The 20,549-nt window shown below is 40.4% G+C and overlaps 1 protein-coding gene across 3 annotated transcripts in view; it reads right to left on the reverse strand.

Annotated features, from left to right (window-relative positions):
• Window positions 1–20,549, reverse strand: part of KLHL2 (kelch like family member 2) — a 122,525-nt gene that overhangs the window by 52,345 nt on the left and 49,631 nt on the right. For all 3 annotated transcript variants that reach the window (XM_054029952.1, XM_054029951.1, XM_054029954.1), the window contains one exon: window positions 3,019–3,181. In XM_054029952.1, the coding sequence (XP_053885927.1) occupies window positions 3,019–3,181 (163 nt within the window). The remainder of the gene's footprint in view (window positions 1–3,018; window positions 3,182–20,549) is intronic.

Raw genomic sequence — 20,549 nt, forward strand, 5'->3', positions numbered from 1 at the left:
AGGGCTGAGTCACAAAGCAGCTGTAATGTAACTCCATGAACAGGTGGAGAGCTGCAATGCTGAAAGAGAAGAAAGGGTGTGCTGAACCAAATGGAACTAATCCTTAGAATCAGCCAAAGGGGGCACCACCCAGTGGTGAGCAGAGCACCCAATGACACCATCAACTGAGGTTTTTAAGAACAGATTAGACAAACACCTGTCAGGGATGGTATACGTTTATGCTCAGCACAGGGGGCTGGACTTGATGCCTTATTAATGTCCCTTCCAGCCCTACATTTCTATTATTCTATGATAACTTCAGAGTGCTTTTAGGGCATCTTATTATTATTCTACAGTTTGCAATTCTGAGAAATTCTCAATTCCATAATGTCAGGAAAACACGTAATGAAGTAAAAAGAAGTACCCTCCTTAGAGCAACAAGTACATGAATTAGACAAAATCATTAGACTGCCAATTGCTGATCTGGTGATGGATTCTGGAACTACCTGTATCTTAGCTTTATTAACCCTGGTAGACTTAATCTACAGCAGAAAAATTATGGAGTATATTCATAAATAGGGGGACAATGGTTTCAAATTTCAGAAGCATGAGAACCTCATTTTAGAATATCAAAACTATTTATCATATTATATTAGGATCAACACAAACTTAGTAAGAGGAAAAAATAGGGAAAGCTGAGAGTTCTAACCTTCCCAGCACCTCAGAGAAGCACCCCTACCCGGCAGATGTTCCTCCTGATAGCAGTTCTTGGGGTGTTTGCTTGGGCAGATAGCTGGCCTCCTGTAGTAGTAAGTTATATGATCAATTAGGAAATGTGGCCCCTTTCCATCTTGTGTTGAGGTGGGAGAGTGGCGCTTCAGGCACTCTTCTAGTAGCATTTCAAACTTTGGGCTGGACAGGCAAGATTTTGGGAAGAGAAGCAGATAGTAGGACACCCATTCAGTGTATTCTCTGCCTCACCTCATCATCCTATGACCAATCCTATTCAACTTATTCATAAATGATCTGGAGAGATGGGTAAACAGTGAGGTGGTAAAGTTTGCAGATGATACTAAACTACTCAAGATAGTTAAGACCAAAGCAGACTGTGAAGAACTTCAAAAAGATCTCACAAAACTAAGTGATTGGGCAACAAAATGACAAATGAAATGTAATGTGGATAAATGTAAAGTAATGCACATTGGAAAAAATAACCCCAACTATATATACACAAGATGATGGGGGCTAATTTAGCCACAACTAATCAGGAAAGAGATCTTGGCGTCACCGTGGATAGTTCTCTGAAGATGTCCATGCAGTGTGCAGCGGCAGTCAAAAAAGCAAACAGGATGTTAGGAATCATTAAAAAAGGAATAGAGAATAAGATGGAGAATATCTTATTGCCCTTATATAACTCCATGGTACACCCACATCTTGAATACTGCATATGGATGTGGTCTCCTCATCTCAAAAAAGATATACTGGCATTAGAAAAGGTTCAGAGAAGGGCAACTAAAATGATTAGGGATTTGGAATGGGTCCCATATGAGGAGAGATTAAAGAGGCTAGGACTTTTCAGCTTGGAAAAGAGGAGACTAAGGGGGGATATGATAGAGGTATAAAATCATGAGTGGTGTGGAGAAAGTGAATAAGGAAAAGTTATTTACTCATTCCCATAATATAAGAACTAGGGAGCACCAAATGAAATTAGTGGGCAGCAGGTTTAAAACAAAGAAAAGGAAGTTCTTCTTCACACAGCACACAGTCAACCTATGGAACTCCTTGCCTGAGGAGGTTGTGAAGACTAGGACTATAACAGGGTTTAAAAGGTAAATTCATGGAGGTTAAGTCCATTAATGGCTATTAGCCAGGATGGGTAAGGAAGGGTGTCCCTAGCCTCCGTTTGTCAGAGGGTGGAGATGGATGGCAGGAAAGAGATCACTTGATCATTACCTGTTAGGTTCACTCCCTCTGGGGCACCAGGCATTGGCCACTGTCGGCAGACAGGATACTGGGCTGGATGGACCTTTGGTCTGACCCAGTAAGGTCATTCTTATGTTCTTATCCTTACATGCAATTGGAGCAGCCAGCAGGGTACAGGAATTACACAACATGTCCCCAGTGTGCTTATAGCAATTTTAGTGGCAGTTGTAAAAAGAAAGTTCCACTTGTACAGCTGATGCGATCACAGCAGTAGCAAGCACATCTGCAATGAGGCAGCTACTCAAGTGAGCAGCATTCGCCTTAATGTTAATTTCAGAGAAGGCCAGCAGAAAGTTTTGCTGTGCCCATCCCTGAACATAATAGATTCTTGTCCCTTTTTTCCCCCCACACCACTCTGAACCACACCTGGCTAATAATTCTAGGGAGAGACAGTAAGATCATTCTTTGGGAAACACCACAAACTCATTTTCACCTTTGACTCATTTTACATATACAGTGTATGTTTGGTGAAGGGGACCCTTTAAGTCCCTCCAAGCCTCCTCGTGCTGAAGTAGTGCCCATATGTTATTTCCTTTTAGCTTTAGCAATTGACTTACGTTGGTTTACACTGATTATACTGTCAAGATTGTCTCCACAAGGAAGAGAACTAAAAGCTTAGTTTTTTAAAAAATGAAAGATGATATTCTTCTTCATAGTGCCCCCAAACTGGCTCAGTTAACTAGGGACTTGGATGAGCCCAAAAATGTCCCCTCCAATTTATCAATACAGTGCACAAGATAACCCTGAACTACAAGGATTACAAGCTAAGTGAATCTCTTGCTGGGTCACACATTTCATGGTTCTGGTCCTGACAATTACAGAACACGAAGATGCACTTCCCCTTGTGCCCACATAACCAATGTTTTGGCCAGAAGACTTTTTCTTCCTGTGATAGATGTTATAGATCCCACTATACTTTTTCAGAAAAAGTACCTATCCCAGCATCTTGGATAAATTTCTTTTTGTTAGGGGGCATATTAGAAAAAGCACCTTCCTAAAAAAACAAAAAAAAACCTATAATAGAGCAGGTTATTTTCTGTACCATGTTAGACTTGCCTGCATATGTGTTGGCCTTGTTCAATAGATCTGTGCATGCATGCATGTCAGCAAAAGCACGAATCCCTAAGCAGTTGATAGGATGAAGCTGGGATTCTAAAAACTCACAGCAAGTCCTCTTCACATCCTGCAACTGTAACAGACCAGCTGCTGGGAGAAGTACCTGTAAGAAGCAAAAACTAGTTAATATTCCATCTGATTTTATGCTATAGTATTATGACAACATCTATAAGACAAAGCAGAAAAATATAAAAATTTGACACAACAATGGAGAATGGAAAAGTATCAGAACTATGAGAGTTAGAGCTAGAAAAACCTACTAGGTCATTCCGATTCACCTCCCTGCAAACATGCATTTATTAGTGTGAAGTTTAGTTTTTAAGGGTCACAAGCAGTGGGGTTTTTGCCACTTTCCTTTGGAAATCATTCCACATACTAATCATGGTGTAAGTAAACTCTTCATAACATTCAGTTTATGGTTTTTTTTTCCCCTCTTACTCATCCTATTACTCCTAGTTATAGTCCTAACCCTTTTCACTAACCTAGACACTACTTTCCCCATGGAGTATTATACCCATTGAAATATTTGTAGACTTATGCCTCTTCTTAGTCATCGTTTAGCCACATTACATATATTAAACTCTAGTCTTTCTTCATCAGAAAGTTCTCCCCACTCCCAAGTAATTGTTTTTGTTCTCCTTCAGAGGAATTACAGTCAAATATGCCTTATTTATGGTATTTTAGGCTTGCCAGTCTTCCTTCTACAGTGGTGGATATTAATTCTGTCACTGAATGTCACTCATGAATTTCTCCATCTTTGTTTTCCTAAAAATCTAACACAACTGCACTTATATGATGTAAAAAAAAAAAACAAAAAACAAAAAAAACCACACCTCTTTACTATACTCAAGTCATACAAGACATGGCCATTAGTCCCAAATCTCCCTATTTCTCTCCTCATATTCTGATCAGTTGTTCCCCACAATAAGTAGCTGATCCCAGATGGCTTTTCCGCTGATCTGAGTTTAAGTTTTGGATCACAAAACTGTTTTCTATTTAATTTAGGAATTTCTTTTATGATGCATGTTTTACTATATTTGTTACTCAGCTATCACAGTAGTACAAATTACCCCACAAATTCTGTACATTGTGGTTTTGAGCATCTTGAAGTATCTTAGTACTTTAGATTTCTCACTCTCCCAAGTCCCAGTGATCAGATGACCACTGTTATTGTTTGTATGTTAATCTAAAGAATTTCATACCCATCGTTCACTGCTGAATTGCAATAGCTAGCCTTGTTAATAATTATGAATCACTGTCTAGTGCCATATTTGTGTGTCTGTCTTTTTGCCAACACAGGCTGTTACCCTCTAAACTGTTCCAATTACAAATGGCAACCCACCAGATCATAACTGAAGACTCCAGTAATAAATAAAAGCGCACTGTTAGCTTACATATACCAGATTACAACTTTCTAGATCAAACTCTTTCAGTGACAATCTTTCAGCAGAGCTTGTGTAAATTTGTTGAGTGAAACCATATGGAGCCAGGTAATTCTAAGTTTGGGCCTTGAATACACTATCCTTTAAAAAAAATATTTAGCAATAAAAAATGAAGTACTTGAAGACAACAGGAGAAACGTTTTATGCTTTTCAGCGGTACAGCAGAGAAGAAATAACTTAATGCCATTACACACACATTGTTCTTCAACCTTAAAACTGAACATGAGACTATTCTGTCCTAGAATTGTACCTTTGAGTGAAGTTTTCTTCTGCCATCTACCATTTCTTCATGAAGCATTTTTATTTTTATGTATAAATAGAAATCTCATTAAAATAAGTAAATGTGAAATGATTACTAAACCATGTCTATAGGCAACAGCAGCAACAACAACAATTGGAAAGATTTTAAAATTCAGAGTGGACTTGCAATTGTAAGTCATGTGGAGGGAGAATAAGTCCGTGGAATTCTTGTTCAGCCTGTAGGTAAGAAAGGTGCTAGTCACACTGTTCATACTGTTCCCTCATTATCTTAACAGATTCTGGAGAATGTATGCACTGTTGTTGTAGCTGTGTTGGTCCCAGGATACTAGAGACATAAGGTGGCTGACTTTTATTGGACCAATCTTGGAAAAGGAGGTAGACAGCGAGGTGGCAAATTTGCAAATGATACAAAATTACTCAAGACAGTTAAGTCCAAAGCAGACTGCGAAGAGCTACAAAGGGATCTCACAAAACTGGGCGACTGGGCAAAAAAAGGGCACGAGAAACTCAATGTTGATGCAAAGTAATGTACATGGGAAAACAATCTCAACTATACATATAAAATGATAAGGTCTAAATTAGCTGTTACCACTCAAGAGAAAGATCTTGGAGTCATTGTGGATAGTTCTCTGAAAACATCCACTCAATGTGCAGTGGCACTCAAAAAAGTGAACAGAATGCTGGGAATCATTAAGAAAGTGATAGATAATTAGACAGAAAATATTGTATTGCCGCTATATAAATACATGGTATGCCCACATCTTGAATACTACATGCAGATGTGGTTGACCCATCTCAAAAAGATATTGGAATTGGAAAAGGTTCAGAAAAGGGCAACAAAAATGATTAGGGGTATGGAACAGCTTCCGTATGAGGAGAGATTAATAAGATTGGGAATTTTCAGCTTGGAAAAGAGACTAAGGGAGGATATGATTGGGGTCTTTAAAATCGTGACAGGTGTGGAGAAATTAAATAAGGAAGTATTATTTACTCCTTTTCATAATACAAGAACTAGGGATAACCAAATGAAATTAATAGGCAGCAGGTTTAAAACAAACAAAAGGAAGCATTTCTTCGCACAACGCACAGTCAACCTGTGGAACTCTTTGCCAGAGAATGTTGTGAAGGCCAAGACTATAACAGGGTTCATAAAAGAACTACATAAATTCATGGAGGATAGGTCCATCAATGGCTATTAGAAAACTTTAGGGAAATTAAAAGTTCCAAGATATTTCAGAAATGGCAGAGTGTTTTATCAATGTTTTGTTTGTTTTTATTGATACATAACATTGACACTCCTGAATTAAAGTGTTTCAGTTTGATTTGTTGCTTTGACCCAAAACATTTCATTTTGAGTCAGTTCAAACATCAATGTTGCGTCACAGGAGTTGTCGTTTGGATTCCTGATGCCCCTGTTCTTCTTTGAGGGTCTGCCTACAACTGGCAAGATGCAATATGCTCTCCCTTCTGGTCACAGATTGTGTTGCTTTAAGCTCAATATAGGTCAGCCAGAAATCCCAGCCCATAAAGAGGAATGGGGGCATCAGGAATCTAATCTACAATACCTATGAGACAATGTACCACAATAGGGAAACAGAGTTTAATGTTCAATTGACTTGAAATGAAACTTTTCAAATAACAACAAACCTAAATATTCTAGTTCGGGTACTGAAATGAAGTATTTTGTTTTGGTTTGTATTGGCACATTGAAATTTTCCCACAGAACATTTCAATTGTGTAGAAACTCCATTTTCCATCAAAATATATTGGGATGGAAGATTTCCTACCATCTGTATTAACGGCCACTGCAATTTTGGTACAATTACAGTGCTATGATAAAAATAAAAAAATGATGCGCTTGAGCTTGCCCACTTCCTCTCTCAGGGGAAAAAAAAGTTTTATCATTGAGACAAAGGGAGGCAGATAACATCTTTTATTGGACCACTTCTATCAGTGAAAGGGACAAGCTGTTGAGCTTCTCAGAGCTATTCCTCAAGTCTGGAGAAGGTAGCCAGAGTGTCCAAGCTAAATACAAGGTGGGACAGCCTTGAGCATAAAGGATTCACACATGTTCTAGGAGATCACTTAAAGTGAAGTGGGCAATTAACCTGTCTGAAGGACAAAGACGGTTTAGTAGGCAGCAAGGTGTATTACAAATTATTGTAATGAGCCATAAAATCAGTGTGTCTGTTAAGTCGATGGATTTTAGTGCCCAGCAGTATAATGAATTTAAGTTCCCAGCCTCCTCTTTTGAAGCTGTTATGCAGGTTTCCTCTGAGAATAAAGACTGAGAGGTTACATATGGAGTGATCCTTTTGTGAAAAGTGTTCACCCATGGGTGATAAACACACCTTATTTCATCATTTCTCTGTGCGAGATCATTCGAGAGCATAGGGATTGTTTAGTTTCACCCACACAGTTGTCACTGGGGCATTTAGTGCACTGGATGAGGTAAACCACATGTTGTGACAGGCATGGGTAGCACTTATGTATCTTAAAAGGTTAATTGTTGGGGGGTGGGTATTAATCATCTTAGCAGTGGAGATATATCTACAGATTTTACATCTGTTATGGCAGGGTCTGCTCCCATTTGAGTTGGTGTGTCCTTGACTGTGGCAGCTTGCTTCTGATGATGAGCAAGGTAAGGCAGGGGAGGGGTGTTTGAAGGCCAGAAGGGTGGGGGGGGGGGAAGGGTTGAGACATTTCTTTCAGCATGTGGTCCTCCCCATTCTTTGATACACTGTATGGGTTCTAATGTGGAGCTTTCCCCCCTGTAGAGAAACAAGTTCTCTTGGAGCATTTGGGTGGGCCATTCCAGGATGTGATCTGCTTCCCTGGTGGAGTGTCCTTGTTTAGTGAAGTTGGTTTCAAGTGTGTATCCAGGACTTTCTTATTAGAGCATATTCTGTGGTATCGGAGAGCTTGATTGTAGATAAATTTCTTGGTGTGCCAGGTGTGGTTACTTGATCTGTGGAGGTGAGTGTGGTTATACATGTGGGGGGGATAGCTCAGTGGTTTGCACATTGGCCTGCTAAACCCAGGGTTGTGAGCTCAGTCCTTGAGGGGGCCACTTAGGGATCTGGGGCAAAATCAGTACTTGGTCCTGCTAGTGAAGGCAGGGGGCTGGACTCGATGACCTTTCAGGGTCCCTTCCAGTTCTATGAGATAGGTATATCTCCATATATTATTATATTACATAGGTCTCTTGTGTATAGATGTCTGTAGAGTTCCATTGCTGAACCTGATTATGGTGTCCAGGAAGCTGATGCTGGTGTGGGAGTGTTCTAGAGAGTCTGTGGAATGGGCGGTGGTGGCTGAAGTTATGGTGGAAACCTATGAAAGAGTTCAGGTCACCTGTCCAGAGGATGAAAATACCATTTATCTATACAAGATATATCATTGGTTTTCTAGTGCTTTGTTTCCAGGAATTCTTCCTTGAGGTGGCCCATGAAGAGACTGGTATATGGCTTTTCCCATGGTTTGGGCAAAACATTTGTTGTTCAATATAAAGTTGTTTAAGACCAGCCATACTGGGTCAGATCAACGGTCCATCTGGTCCATTATCCTGTCTTCCAACAGCGGCCAATGCCAGATGCTTCAGAGGTAATGAACAGAACAGGGCAATTATTCAGTAATCCATCCTGTCATCCAATCCCAGCATCTGGCAGTCAGAGGGGACACGCAGAGCATGGGGTTGCATCCCTCATCATCTTGGCTAATAGCCATTTTGGCTATTCTCCATGATTTACCCAATTCTTTTTTTAATCCAGTTATAGTTTTGGACTTCATAACATCTCCTGGCAAGGAGCTCCACAGGTGGACTGTGTGTGTTGTTTGAAGTACCTCCTTTTGTTTTAAACCTGCTGCCTATTAATTTCATTGAATGACTCCTGGTTCTTGTGTCATGTAAAGGAGCAAATAACACTTCTTTATTCACTTTCTCCACACCATTCATGATTTTATAGACCTTTATCCTATCCCCCACCCCCTTAGTCATCTCTTTTCCAAACTGAAATGTCCCAATTTTTAAAAACTCTCTTCATATGGAAGCTGTTCCATACCTTTAATCGTTTTTCTTGCCCTTCTCTGCACCTTTCCCAATTTTAATATATCTTTTTGAGATGGGGTGACCAGAACTGCACACAGTATTCAACATGTGGGTGTATCATGGATTTATATAGTGGCATTATGATATTTACTGTCTTGTCTGTCCTAATGGTTCCTAACATTATTAGCTTTTTTGATTGCTGCTGCACATTGAGCAAATGTTTTCAGAGAACTATCCACAATGACTCCAAGATCTCTTTCTTGAGTGAGAACAGCTAATTTAGACCCCATCATTTTGTATGTATAGTTTTCCAATATACATTACTTTACATTATCAACATTGAATTTCATCTGCCATTTTGTGGCTCAGTCATCTAGTTCTGTGAGATCCCTTTGTAACTCTTCACAGTCTACTTTGGATTTAATTATCTTGAGTAATTGTGTATCATCTGCAAACTTTGCCATTGTTTACTCCTTTTTCAAGATCATTTATGAATATTTTGAACAGCACTGATCCCAGGTCAGATCCTCGGGGAACACCTCTATTTACTTCTCTTCATTCTGAAAACTGACCATTTATTTCTATCCTTTGTTTCCTGTCTTTCAACCAGTTACTGATCCATGAGAGGACCTTACACCTTATCCCATGGATGCTTACTTTGCTTAAGAGTCTTTAGTTAGGAACCTTGTCAAAGGCTTTCTGAAAGTCCAAGTATACTATATCTACTGGATCACTTGTCCACATGTTTGTTGACCCCATCACAGAATTCTAATAGATTTGGAGGCAGGATTTCCTTTTATAACAGCTGCATTGATTCTTCCCCAACAAATCTTGTTAATCTATGTGTCTGATAATTTAGTTCTTTACTATGGCAGAGAATGAAATAGATGAGTTTGGTGATGTGTTTGGGGTGAATTTCTGAGTGTTTTCCATGGTCTTTTAGATATTTGAGGCACGCAGCAATGCCTCATAATGAGGGATGTTGGTGTATAGAGAGATTATGTCCATGGTGGCAAGGGTAGTGTTCTAAAGGAGGTTGTTAGAGTTGGAGTTTCTGGAGGAAACTGGTTGTGTGTGTGGTGAGTGGTTTGAAGATTGTTTCTATGGGTAGTGATACTCCTTCAGTAAGAGTGTTGTGGCCAAATATGATGGTTCTGCCTTGGTTCCCTTTTTTGTGTATCTTGGGAATCATGTAAAAGGTCCCTGTGGTGGGTTTGTGAGGGATGAAGTTGTAGAGTTTTTCTTGGGGTTGTTTGGAGAAGGATTTGATGATATCCTTAAACTCCTTTGTGGACTGTGGATTGGGGTCTTTTATTGAGTTCTTTATAGTAGGTGGTATCAGAGATGTCAGTTGGCTTTGTTGGTGTAATCATCACAAATGAGGACTACAATGGCACCTCCTGTGTGTGCTGGTTTGATCACTACTTGGTGGTTGGATTTCAGGGACTGCATAGCTTCCCTCTCAGTGGTGGAGATATTGTGGTGGATGTAATGTTTATTAAGGATTTCACCGTTGATTTTTTTTCCCTGCACCAGTGTTTAAATGATCAAATGTGTGGTTTCATCCGCTGAGGGGTGTCCAGTCAGTGATTCTTTTTTTTTTTTTTATGTCTGTTGGTGGAGACAGGGTGGTTGTGGGTAGTGGTGGTGTCTTTGTGAAATAATTCTTTGAGGCAGAGTTGGCAAAATAATTATCCTAGTTCTCCACATGTTAGTATGGTATCAAGTTCTGTAGTAGGGCAGAAGTTCAGTCACTTGGACAGCACAGGTAATGCTGTTCCAGTCAGGAGTAGTCTTGATAGGTTGATGTTGAGGTGTTGTGTAAATTCAATGCAGTGGGTCCTGTTTTTTTCCAGAGGCAGTGTTCTCTTGGTTGTGGTGGTGTTGTAGCTGGTTCCACTTTTTGGTTTTGTGCTGGATGGCTGTCGTCAGGATTTTTTGATAGTTCTGGATTTCCTGCACAATCTCCAAGTTTCCTGATTTTTTTTTTTTCAGTGTGTGGGAGTTGGAGGTGATTTTTTATTAAAAGTGATCCCTTCTGGAGTACATGAAGTGCAGGAGATGGTTCTTCAGTTGTGCTTCTGAAGAGCTGTTCAGCATATATGGAGCTCCACGTAGTGTTCAGAGTGTTATAGGTGGTGAGTCCTCTGGGGATGATGTTTTGAATCTTGCATTTCTCAGGAAGTAGATGTCACTCTTTAGTTTGGCTTCAATCTTCTTCATGTTGCAGAATTTCCATTGAAAATTTTTAAACATTATTTTAAGATTAAAATGTTTGTTTCTGGAGAAAAATACTAAGACAATCACAAACATTTCCCAACCTGAATTTTTACAGAGCTATTGCTAGTATATTGTCTATTATTAGGTTTTGGTTTGGTTTGGTTTGGTTGAAGGCACAAAATAAGCTTACTGTGGCCATTTAAGACAATTTTGGAACATCATTCACTTTCATAGATTCATAGATTCAAGGACTGGAAGGGACCTCGAGAGGTCATCGAGACCAGTCCCCTACCCTTCATTCCTTTAGAGTTACTGATGCCTCAGACAACTGAAGATTTGTTGGTTAGTCCTGCTTGAACTTATTTCTTCTCTTCCTTGCTCTCTCAAAGACCAGATTATTGTTACACATAAGATTTCTCATCTGAAGTTTTAATAATCCACTGTAATATCAAAGTAATCATCTCAGCAACCAAGTATTTAATCTGAGGACTATCACTATGAGTGTGAAATAAACCAAAGGTCAGATCTTGAACAGAAGTCTGGCTTCAAGCAAAATTAACAATTAAGGGGGGGGGGGGGGGAATTACTTACACTTTTGCTAAACATTATTTTTCAAAAATATCTGAGAAATCACCATTTCTTTAAATCAAAACAACTGTTGAATCTAAGTAAAAAGACAAGAAGATGTACACAGTCAGGTATAAAAATAATCTCATTTAAAGTCACACACCTCAGCTTCCTTAGAAAGATTCACTAATCACTAGATTAAGAGACTATAATGAGCTCATTTAAGTGAACATACAACATATGTACATGAAAATGTGAAAATTATAGTAATTAGAATAAGGTTTGTAACACTTTCTACTAATAGCAAACCATATTATCGTTCTCTATCATTTAGTGACAAGAGATGGTTTGATGATGAATTTTAGGATAAGATATGACACTGGACTTCTGTGGTATTTAGGATTAAGGCCCTGCTTCTGCAAGCCTTTATACAGATGTTTAATTTCATGTGAGTTATGCCCTGATACTGCAAGCACTTCACATGTGTTTAATTTTGCAATATTCATAGGAAGGTCTGTGCAAGTTTACCAGTATAGCTGAGCAAATAATTCTGTGAATATTTCTTGGGATTTTAAAATAACTTGCTTTCGATCATGTTTGCTCTCCCTGTGTTTTCTTTCCACTAATACTTGAATGACTGTTAAAAGACAGTGAATATTAAGAGTTTTATACTGAAACAGAATTTTCAATTTGCATGCATAAATATTAATATTGATGGATAGGCAAGCATTTTAAAACAGACAACAGAAATTATATGAAAGTTAGAAGACCAATCACAATTAAGCAATACCTACCAGATTTTGCATATCTGTAATGAGTTTGTACAGTAAAAGATTCAAAGACATTTTAGTTCTGTAGGAAATAAATGCAAGGAAGTTTCAATGGGCTCATGTATATTCCACCACTTGGGGAAAAGAAGAGGCTACATTCCATCAAACGTATCTAATTAGAATTACATGCTCAGCTCTAGTTACTAGGCAACATGAACAATGATTACATGTAGCTATTTGCAATTTTGCAACTGTAGAATTACTGGCCCTACAGCAACAAAGTCCTAAATGTTTAAAATGTTCAAGATATAGATACAAATTCATCAGAAGAGAAAAAATTAAGCTACTACTCTGGTAAATCCATGAATAAAGGATACAAGTGGGGGGTAAAAGTTTTATAGCCCTAACTATGATAAACTGCTGCCAGGATAACATTCAGAATAGTTGGTTCTTGCCCAAACTGCTACCATCTCACTCCTTTGCAGTCTACTGCTCAGGATGCTATTCCAAGGGATAACCAGTAGAGGACACTCTAACTTTCTCTACAGGTCACACAGTATCTCTCTTTTAATAAGCGAACTGCTCTGAAATTTGCTTGAAAATTTGGAGAAGATTATAATAAGGAAACATCTACTTCAGAGGTATTTTGTAATAACCCTTGTTATCCCAATATCTGAACACTGAGCACCACTGCAGATGGTTAAGTAGAAAATGCATATGCATTGTTTTATCTTGTAGTGCTGAAACCTGAAATTGTTTTAAGGTGTCCTGGGACATATTTGAAAGAAAAAACATCTAGCCATAGTGCACTGAAGAAAACGACTTGGTTCCCTCCTTTTAATTCTCCCTCCTAAATGCCTCATTTTGCAGTTACACGCCTTCCAGAGTCCTTCAGACAGCTAGAAGTATTTGCAAATAGGACACTGCTTTCCATTTCCAATTAGAGGCAGAGAGCTTCTATCCAGCAGGATGGGGAACAAGTTAAGAATCTAAATTCTGTGTTATACTACCACTAGGTACACCATGGTATCCTTCACTGGCCCTGTAATATCATGTTTTATACTCTCTCCAAATAATTTATACACACACAAAACTACATTAAAAGAACAGTATTAAGATTACAAAAGTCAGACACGCAAAAGCTAGGAAAACACCAAAATAAAGGTTGCCTTTACAACCTTTATTCAGCCCCTTTGTGCATATGTACTGATGCAGCCTTTAATTACATTTTTCCACATACTGTACTATTTTCCCCTGCTTCATTCAGTGCACTGGATATACCTGCTCTGGGGATGAATCAGGGTTATGCAATGAATGAGGCTGTTGGTCTGTAAGACCCCTTGTCTCATTTTTGCAGAAGCTAGAAGATATGTCATGCACAAGGCAGGAGATGGAGGAGAGGCAGGAGAGAAAGAATGGTCTCATGGTTAATGCAGTTGAATGCTGCCTTGGAGAATTGGAGCCTGTGCCATGGCGTTGCTGTGTGATACTGGGCAAGTCTCTTAAACCCAACTTTCCACAGGTGGTCACTAATTACATGTTCCTCATTTTCTGGGTACCAAACTTGAGACCCTGAAGTTTGACATGCTGAAGAGCTGAGCACTCACAGCTGCAACTGAAGTCAATGGGAGCTGTGCTTTAAATGTATGAAGTGCTATATAATATTAAGTATTCTGAAAAATCAGTTTCTAGGCATCTCAAATTGGGCACCTAAAATTAGTTGATACTTTTGACCTTAATGTCTCCATGACTCAGTTCCCCATCTGTAAAATGGGGATAATACTGCCTTCTAATTTCAGAAATGTTGTGAAAATAATTTCATTAGTGTTTGCGAAGCACTCGGACACTATAGTGATGAACATCATAAAAATACCCATGAGGAAATGAATAATTCTGTCTTCAAAGCAAGGTTTCAATAGCATACAGTAATTAAGACCTGGGGCCACACATTGAACAATGAAGACAAAACAAAACATTGAATGAAGCAGGAGTTCTGAAGAAAAAAATAGTATGTGATCATCTCATTAAAGCTATATCATAATACATATGCACCAGGGGGCTGAATTCAGATTGGACAACCTTAATTTTATCATTTCGTAACTTTAGAGTGCTTAACTTTGCAACATTAATATTGTTCTTTTAATGTATTTCATGTGTGCAATTTCCTAATTTAAAAAGCTAACTTAGTAAATAGAAAATTGCATCATGTGGCATCACATTGACATCTACCTAAATCATCAGCAGGATTGGAAACTTTAAATCCATGCCACAGTCCTCTGCCACTTAAGCTAATGGAATAACAGTTAGCAGTAGTAAGTTAGTGCTATTTGGACCAGCATTAGAGGGAGAAAGGACACTTTCCCAGTGGGTTTCACAGATATATGCTGACAGCAGAAAAATAGTGAGACTCAGATCTTGGGTTCCATTACAGGCTCTGGAGGGGAGCATACTCAAATGGGCATAGACTCCTCTTTCTGCCATTCTCTCCAAGCTTGACACCTTCTCCCCCATCCCCTCCAACCTGTTCATGCCCCAGCCCTAATTTCAGGGCCACCACTGACTCCTCATCCCAGGCCCAATCTCCTCAACTAGTCAGTCACACTCTCCACTCCCTGCCCAATAAATCCTAGTCTCCCCCACTTCCAAATCCCCTCCGCAACTCCCCAATCTCTCTCCACCCTGCCAAACCTCCACTAACTCTCCTCCCTGCCCACTTTCCCCAACCTCACTAGCTCTAGCCCCAGTCTCCCTTCCTGAGATTCTCATCCAATCTCAGTGCTCTTGGCTCCCCTGTCTTAGTGCCAGGCTTTGACCAGCCAGTCTTTGTTCTCTCCCCACTACGGCTCCTTATCAGATCTGTGTCCCCTCACCCTCACTTCTGCCTCCCCATTTCCCAACCCACAGGCACCCAGTCTCAATTTCCTCGCCCAGCTCTTTCTATGTTTTCAGTCCCCCTCTCCCCCCACCCAAACCAATGGCTCCTATCACTACCCTCTCCACTCCCTGGCTTCCAGACAATCCCAATCTCCTTGTGCCAATATGCTCCTCCAGCCTTTCCCAAAAGTGCCCTAGGTATGACTTGTTCCCTCTGCATTTGAATTAGATGGCTTCCTCCCACACTACCATGGATATCAGTAGGGAGGTTATCAAAAACACAGAAGAGAGGCTCCCTGCTCTCAGTTTCAGTGCTGGTCCCACCCTGGCTCTGAGCAGCCATTACAGGGAAAGTCTGGCTTTGCCCCTGTAATCCTGGGCTGAAGGGAGCATGCTTAGTCACTTTGCAGGAATGGCACATGTGCAATCCTGTTACATGCAAGAGGTGTGAGGGGGATGGAATATGCTCAGATGCTCTGCAGGGATGGTGCATGTAGTCTGGCCAGCACTAGGAGCTGAGACAAGTTTGAGCATGCTCAGCAAGGACACAACCTTTGGAGATTTTAGCTGTTACACCCTAGCAAGTCTCTACTGAACACATGCAAATTGATTTTTTCTAAGGCTTATAACTTTGCCAAGCTTGGCTGGATCTTCATAGGGACAGCAAAAGGCTCAGCCCTGACAGAAGGCCACTGTCTCCCCACCAAGTTTTAAGACTTGACTACAAAACATGGGTGAGATAGAGCTTTAAAAGTAATTCTGGTGACTTTTTTTAAAACGTTGTTTTTTCCTAGCCTCATTCTTAGAAGTGGCTGAACTGTTTTGGGCGAAACTTTCCAGAAAAATGCAGCCCGAGTCATATACCTGCCATGGAAAAATTCAGCAAAAACAGCTGAAGTTTGGCAAAGCTTTAAGCAACTGAAAGCAGGGTCTTACAATGGAAAGTGTCTGGCAACCTTAACGCTAGGTGCTGCAACCAGCCCCACATATAATACTTCAATATTGTCTCTCCATTTGAGTCCCGAAGGACTATCACCAGAGATGTTGCTCTGCCACAACCCAAACACTAGTCATGTATAGGAAGGGGGCGAGAGAAGACCTTAAAAATGGATCTGTCTTTGCAGACTGAAAGATTTGGGAAATTTCTGTGCACTACGAGACTTTCTCCTGAACTGCCATATCATACGGGGCCAAAATATGTAACAATGCTCCATGGGTTGCACTGGCTACCAATTAGTTTTCAGGTGTAAAGAAAGGTTTAACTTTAAAAAAAGCACTGTATGATTTGAGTCCTGTCTTATATTGTGCTCTCCACCCTCCTGCATACAATACTGGCATCTGAGAATTCAACTAGAGCACTCAGTCACCACTGTATTGTTTGCCTTACTCTAGCGCAGGGGTGGGCAAACTACAGCGCGCGGGCCAGATGTAGCCCGCGAGCTGTTTTAAGATGGCCTGGGAGCTCCCACTGGGGAGTAGTATCTGGGGCTTTCTGCGCTCTGGCGCGGCGCCGAGTCGGGGGCTGCACCATGTGGCAGAGCCCCACTCTGGCACTCCGTCCGGGGTGCTGGGTAAGAGGCCGCACCACAGAGCGCCGCCCCGCTCTGGCCGGGGTGCTGGGTCGGGGCCACACCTCGTGGCTCGGCCCCGCTCCAGCTAGGGCGTAGGGTCGGGGGCCACTCCCGGAAGCCGCAACATGGCCCTGCTCCAGCTCCTAAGCACTCCAATGGGAGCTACAGGGGCGGTGCCTGTCGATGGGGCAGCATGCAGAGCCACCTGGCTGTGCCTCCGGGTAGAAGCCAGAGAAGGGACGTGCCACTGCTTCCGGGAGCCACTTGAGGTAAGCGCCACTCAGAGCCTGCACCCCTAAGCCTTTCCCAATTCCCCAACACCCTGCCCCAGCCCAGATCCCCTTCCCACTCTCCAAGCCCCTTGATTCCATCCCAGAGCACCCTCCTGCACTCCAAACCTCTCATCTCCATCCCCACTGCAGAGCCTGCACCCCAAGCCAGAACCTGCACCCCTTTCCGCACCCCTGCCCCAGCCCTGATCCCCCTCCTGCCCTCCAAATCCCTCTGTCCCAGCCCAGAGCACCCCCTACACCCAAACTCCTCATCCGCAGACACACCCCTAGAGCCCTTACCCCCTCCTGCACCCCAACCCCAATTTTGTGAGCATTCATGGCCCACCATACAATTTCTATTCCTCAATGTGGCCTTCAGGCCAAAAAGTTTGCCCATCCCTGCTCTTGCGCCTAGCATTTGATTCAGTTTGGAGGGAAGCATTACGGAAAGCAGTAAAATCATATGAGTTCCAGATAACTTTCATAATTGCAGTTATACTATGTACCAAGACCCCTGTAGTGCTGTAAGAATTAGTGGAAAATTAAGCAACTGTTCAAGTCAAAGTCTGGTGTAGGACAAGGGGGCATGGAATTACTGTTACTTTTCATCATGTTCTTATATTGAAGTTAAGGATGGTAGTTGAGTTTGAGGGCATGATATTGGATGATCTACAGTTAAGCTCTTTAACTTATGCAGATGATATACAACTGGAGACTTATTTGAATTAATGATACTCTTCACTACCTTAAAAAATTGTGTCGTCAACTTGGACTTAAAATAAATGCCAAGTCAACAGCAGTTGAGTCTTGGAAAAGAGATAATAGATAAAATGTTGAAATGCAGCAGTGAAACCACAGAACAAATACAATCTTATGTGTATCTTGATCAGTGCCGCTCTTTCCCTCAAGAATGAGGTTAAAAGGCGACGTGCTTTTACAAGCATTGCACAGAAGTTGATGAAATTATAGACTGAAAAACATTGTGTTTGGTAATAAAGTGAAAATTTATCAAACCAGTGTACTAATAGTATTACTCTGTGGTCTGAAAGCAGTTGCTTTAAATACAGATATCAGAATGCTGGAGGTAGCAGGGAAGTTCTCAGGCTTAGAATCAAAATGAATGTTTGCTTTCCTGTGATATGAAAGTTTTCTCAAATATACTTGGGAAGCGGACACAAACTTAGGATCGGTAATGATTTTTTGGGGCCATTTGGACAGCCTCTCACACGGAAGATGACAAAGTGAAATGCAATAGGGATTGGGAACAAGATTCTATTGTTTTCACAACTTAAATTCCTCCCATTTCTTGGCACACTTTACCTGCCCAGTTCTTTTGCTTAAGACACATTTAAAAGTGCCTTACATACAAAACAGAGACCTTAAAATAATATAGTCAAAGCTAGGCTTCTTATTTACTTTTAAAATACTGACAAATGAATAGCATGGTAAGTGCCTAAAAAATACAAACATGACATCCTTCCTTTTATCGCCATGTGCAGGAGACAAGTCTGAATCAGCAACACTGGTGAAAGACTAAATAAGATGAGTTATCTTATAGGAGTTCCAATGCTCCACAGTCTAAAACATGAGAGCCCTACATACAGGGTCACATGCCTAGCAGTCTCAGATGAAGAGATACTCATGATGACAATACTGTGGCTAGTGAGATATCATTCACTCTTAAGAAAGACATGACTCCAGATAGAATTCAGATTAACTGATTAGTTTTTGTATGAATAGTTGATTGCACCACATCTGAACAATGAATCAATACAGAATTTTCCCATTGACTCCAGTCTTCACCTGAAAAGCTATTTAGGAGGAATTTTGATCTTTTGACCTCACTAGGCTGGCTAAATATTCTCAAGCTTTAGATATGTGTTTAACCTCTTAACCTCCAATAGCCACATGTGTTTCCCAGCTGGTAGCAAAGAGTTAGAAATTATGGGATTAATAGCATAGTGAGTAACAAAACAGAAGTGACTTTTTTGCCAGAAATTTTCTTCCTATGTAAAAATAACTGTTTGGTCTGATCTTGAATTTCAAAGGAAAACCTTCTGAGTTTGAAGTACCACAGCATTCATGTACTGTTAAAATGAGACCCACTACACAGAACAGTGGACAAGTAATGTTAATGCACAAAAAAGCCTACAAAATCTAATTCTTAAAATATTCAAACTCTGTACTTTTAATGGTTAAATAGTCACAAGTTCAGAAAACTGCCTTTTTTTTCCCCACTAAACCTGAAATATAGGTTCATATTTCTGACATATGAAGAGAAGAAAAGAGCTGCACTAAGACCAGGAAAGTTTTGTCCAGATTACGAGAAGAAGTTAAGGTTAGGCCAGGGTTAGCGAATACACTTAAACTAGCTCCAATTTAACCTAAGTTTTTAATCCAAATCTGGCGAAACCTGTACTGAAACTTAACATTTAGTGAAATGGGGGCTAAAGGCACATTCACATTTTGATATTGCAGTTAAATTACACTGCTACCAAGTATATTTATGCAAACATTACAAAGCACTTAAAGTATTTAAGAACTACATCTATGGGAATAATATAAGTGTTACAAACTTTGCAGTTCATCTCTTTCAGCATTTATGTCTGATAATTTGTCCTGGAATCTTTATTGAACATTTTCAGGGTACAACCCGTGTGCTGGATGCACTGGTGTGGTTTTAAAAATACATGTATGAAAATGCAGCTTTGGATTTAGAGCTGTGCAAGGAGCACAAAGGTTAGAACATGTGAGCTAAAGGACACGTTTATAGGGTTGACTGGTGTCTAAGTCATACTGCTTTCACTGATTTAATGGCAATTGGACAGTAGCCCTTAACACTACAAATGTATCCTGAAGCTTCATGAGCCTTATGCAATTCAAAATGGACAACAGCCTTATGAAGTGCAATCCGTGAAAGTCTCAGATAACTGAACAAAATACAGCTCTAGAGCTTGTCTATCTGACGCCCTTTAATGCGCACCAGATACCTTTCAGTGTGCGTCATCCACATGCGGCAGTTAGAGCACAACCTGTTCCATCGCTCTACATTTCACAACCCTCTAATTCGCACTACAGTGATGTACAGCCCCTTATTTCCCAACAGTTTTGCTATACAGCAGCCACAGTGTTCACAACGTATTATTGTTTCAGATGTAAATAAGCATTCAGCAAAATACCAAAATAAAAGATAATTACAACCATATGAAATGCTGTAATAAACATCAAGATGGCGAGGACTTGGACTATCTGACTAAACTGGAAACTAGAAGCCATCATGGTATTAAGGAAAGCAGTGAGTTTTTAGTTATTTCCTAAAATACATTTGTGTAACATTAACAGTCCATTGTAGGTCACCCAAAGCAAGAGTTTAGAGTTCTTGTTCATACTGTACTGCAATATTTGAAAGATTACAAAATATTGTAAAAAGCCCCTGAAATTCCTTA

Source organism: Malaclemys terrapin, chromosome 5 (genome assembly GCF_027887155.1).
Source record: "Malaclemys terrapin pileata isolate rMalTer1 chromosome 5, rMalTer1.hap1, whole genome shotgun sequence".
In the NCBI taxonomy this organism is placed as follows: Eukaryota; Metazoa; Chordata; order Testudines; family Emydidae; genus Malaclemys; species Malaclemys terrapin.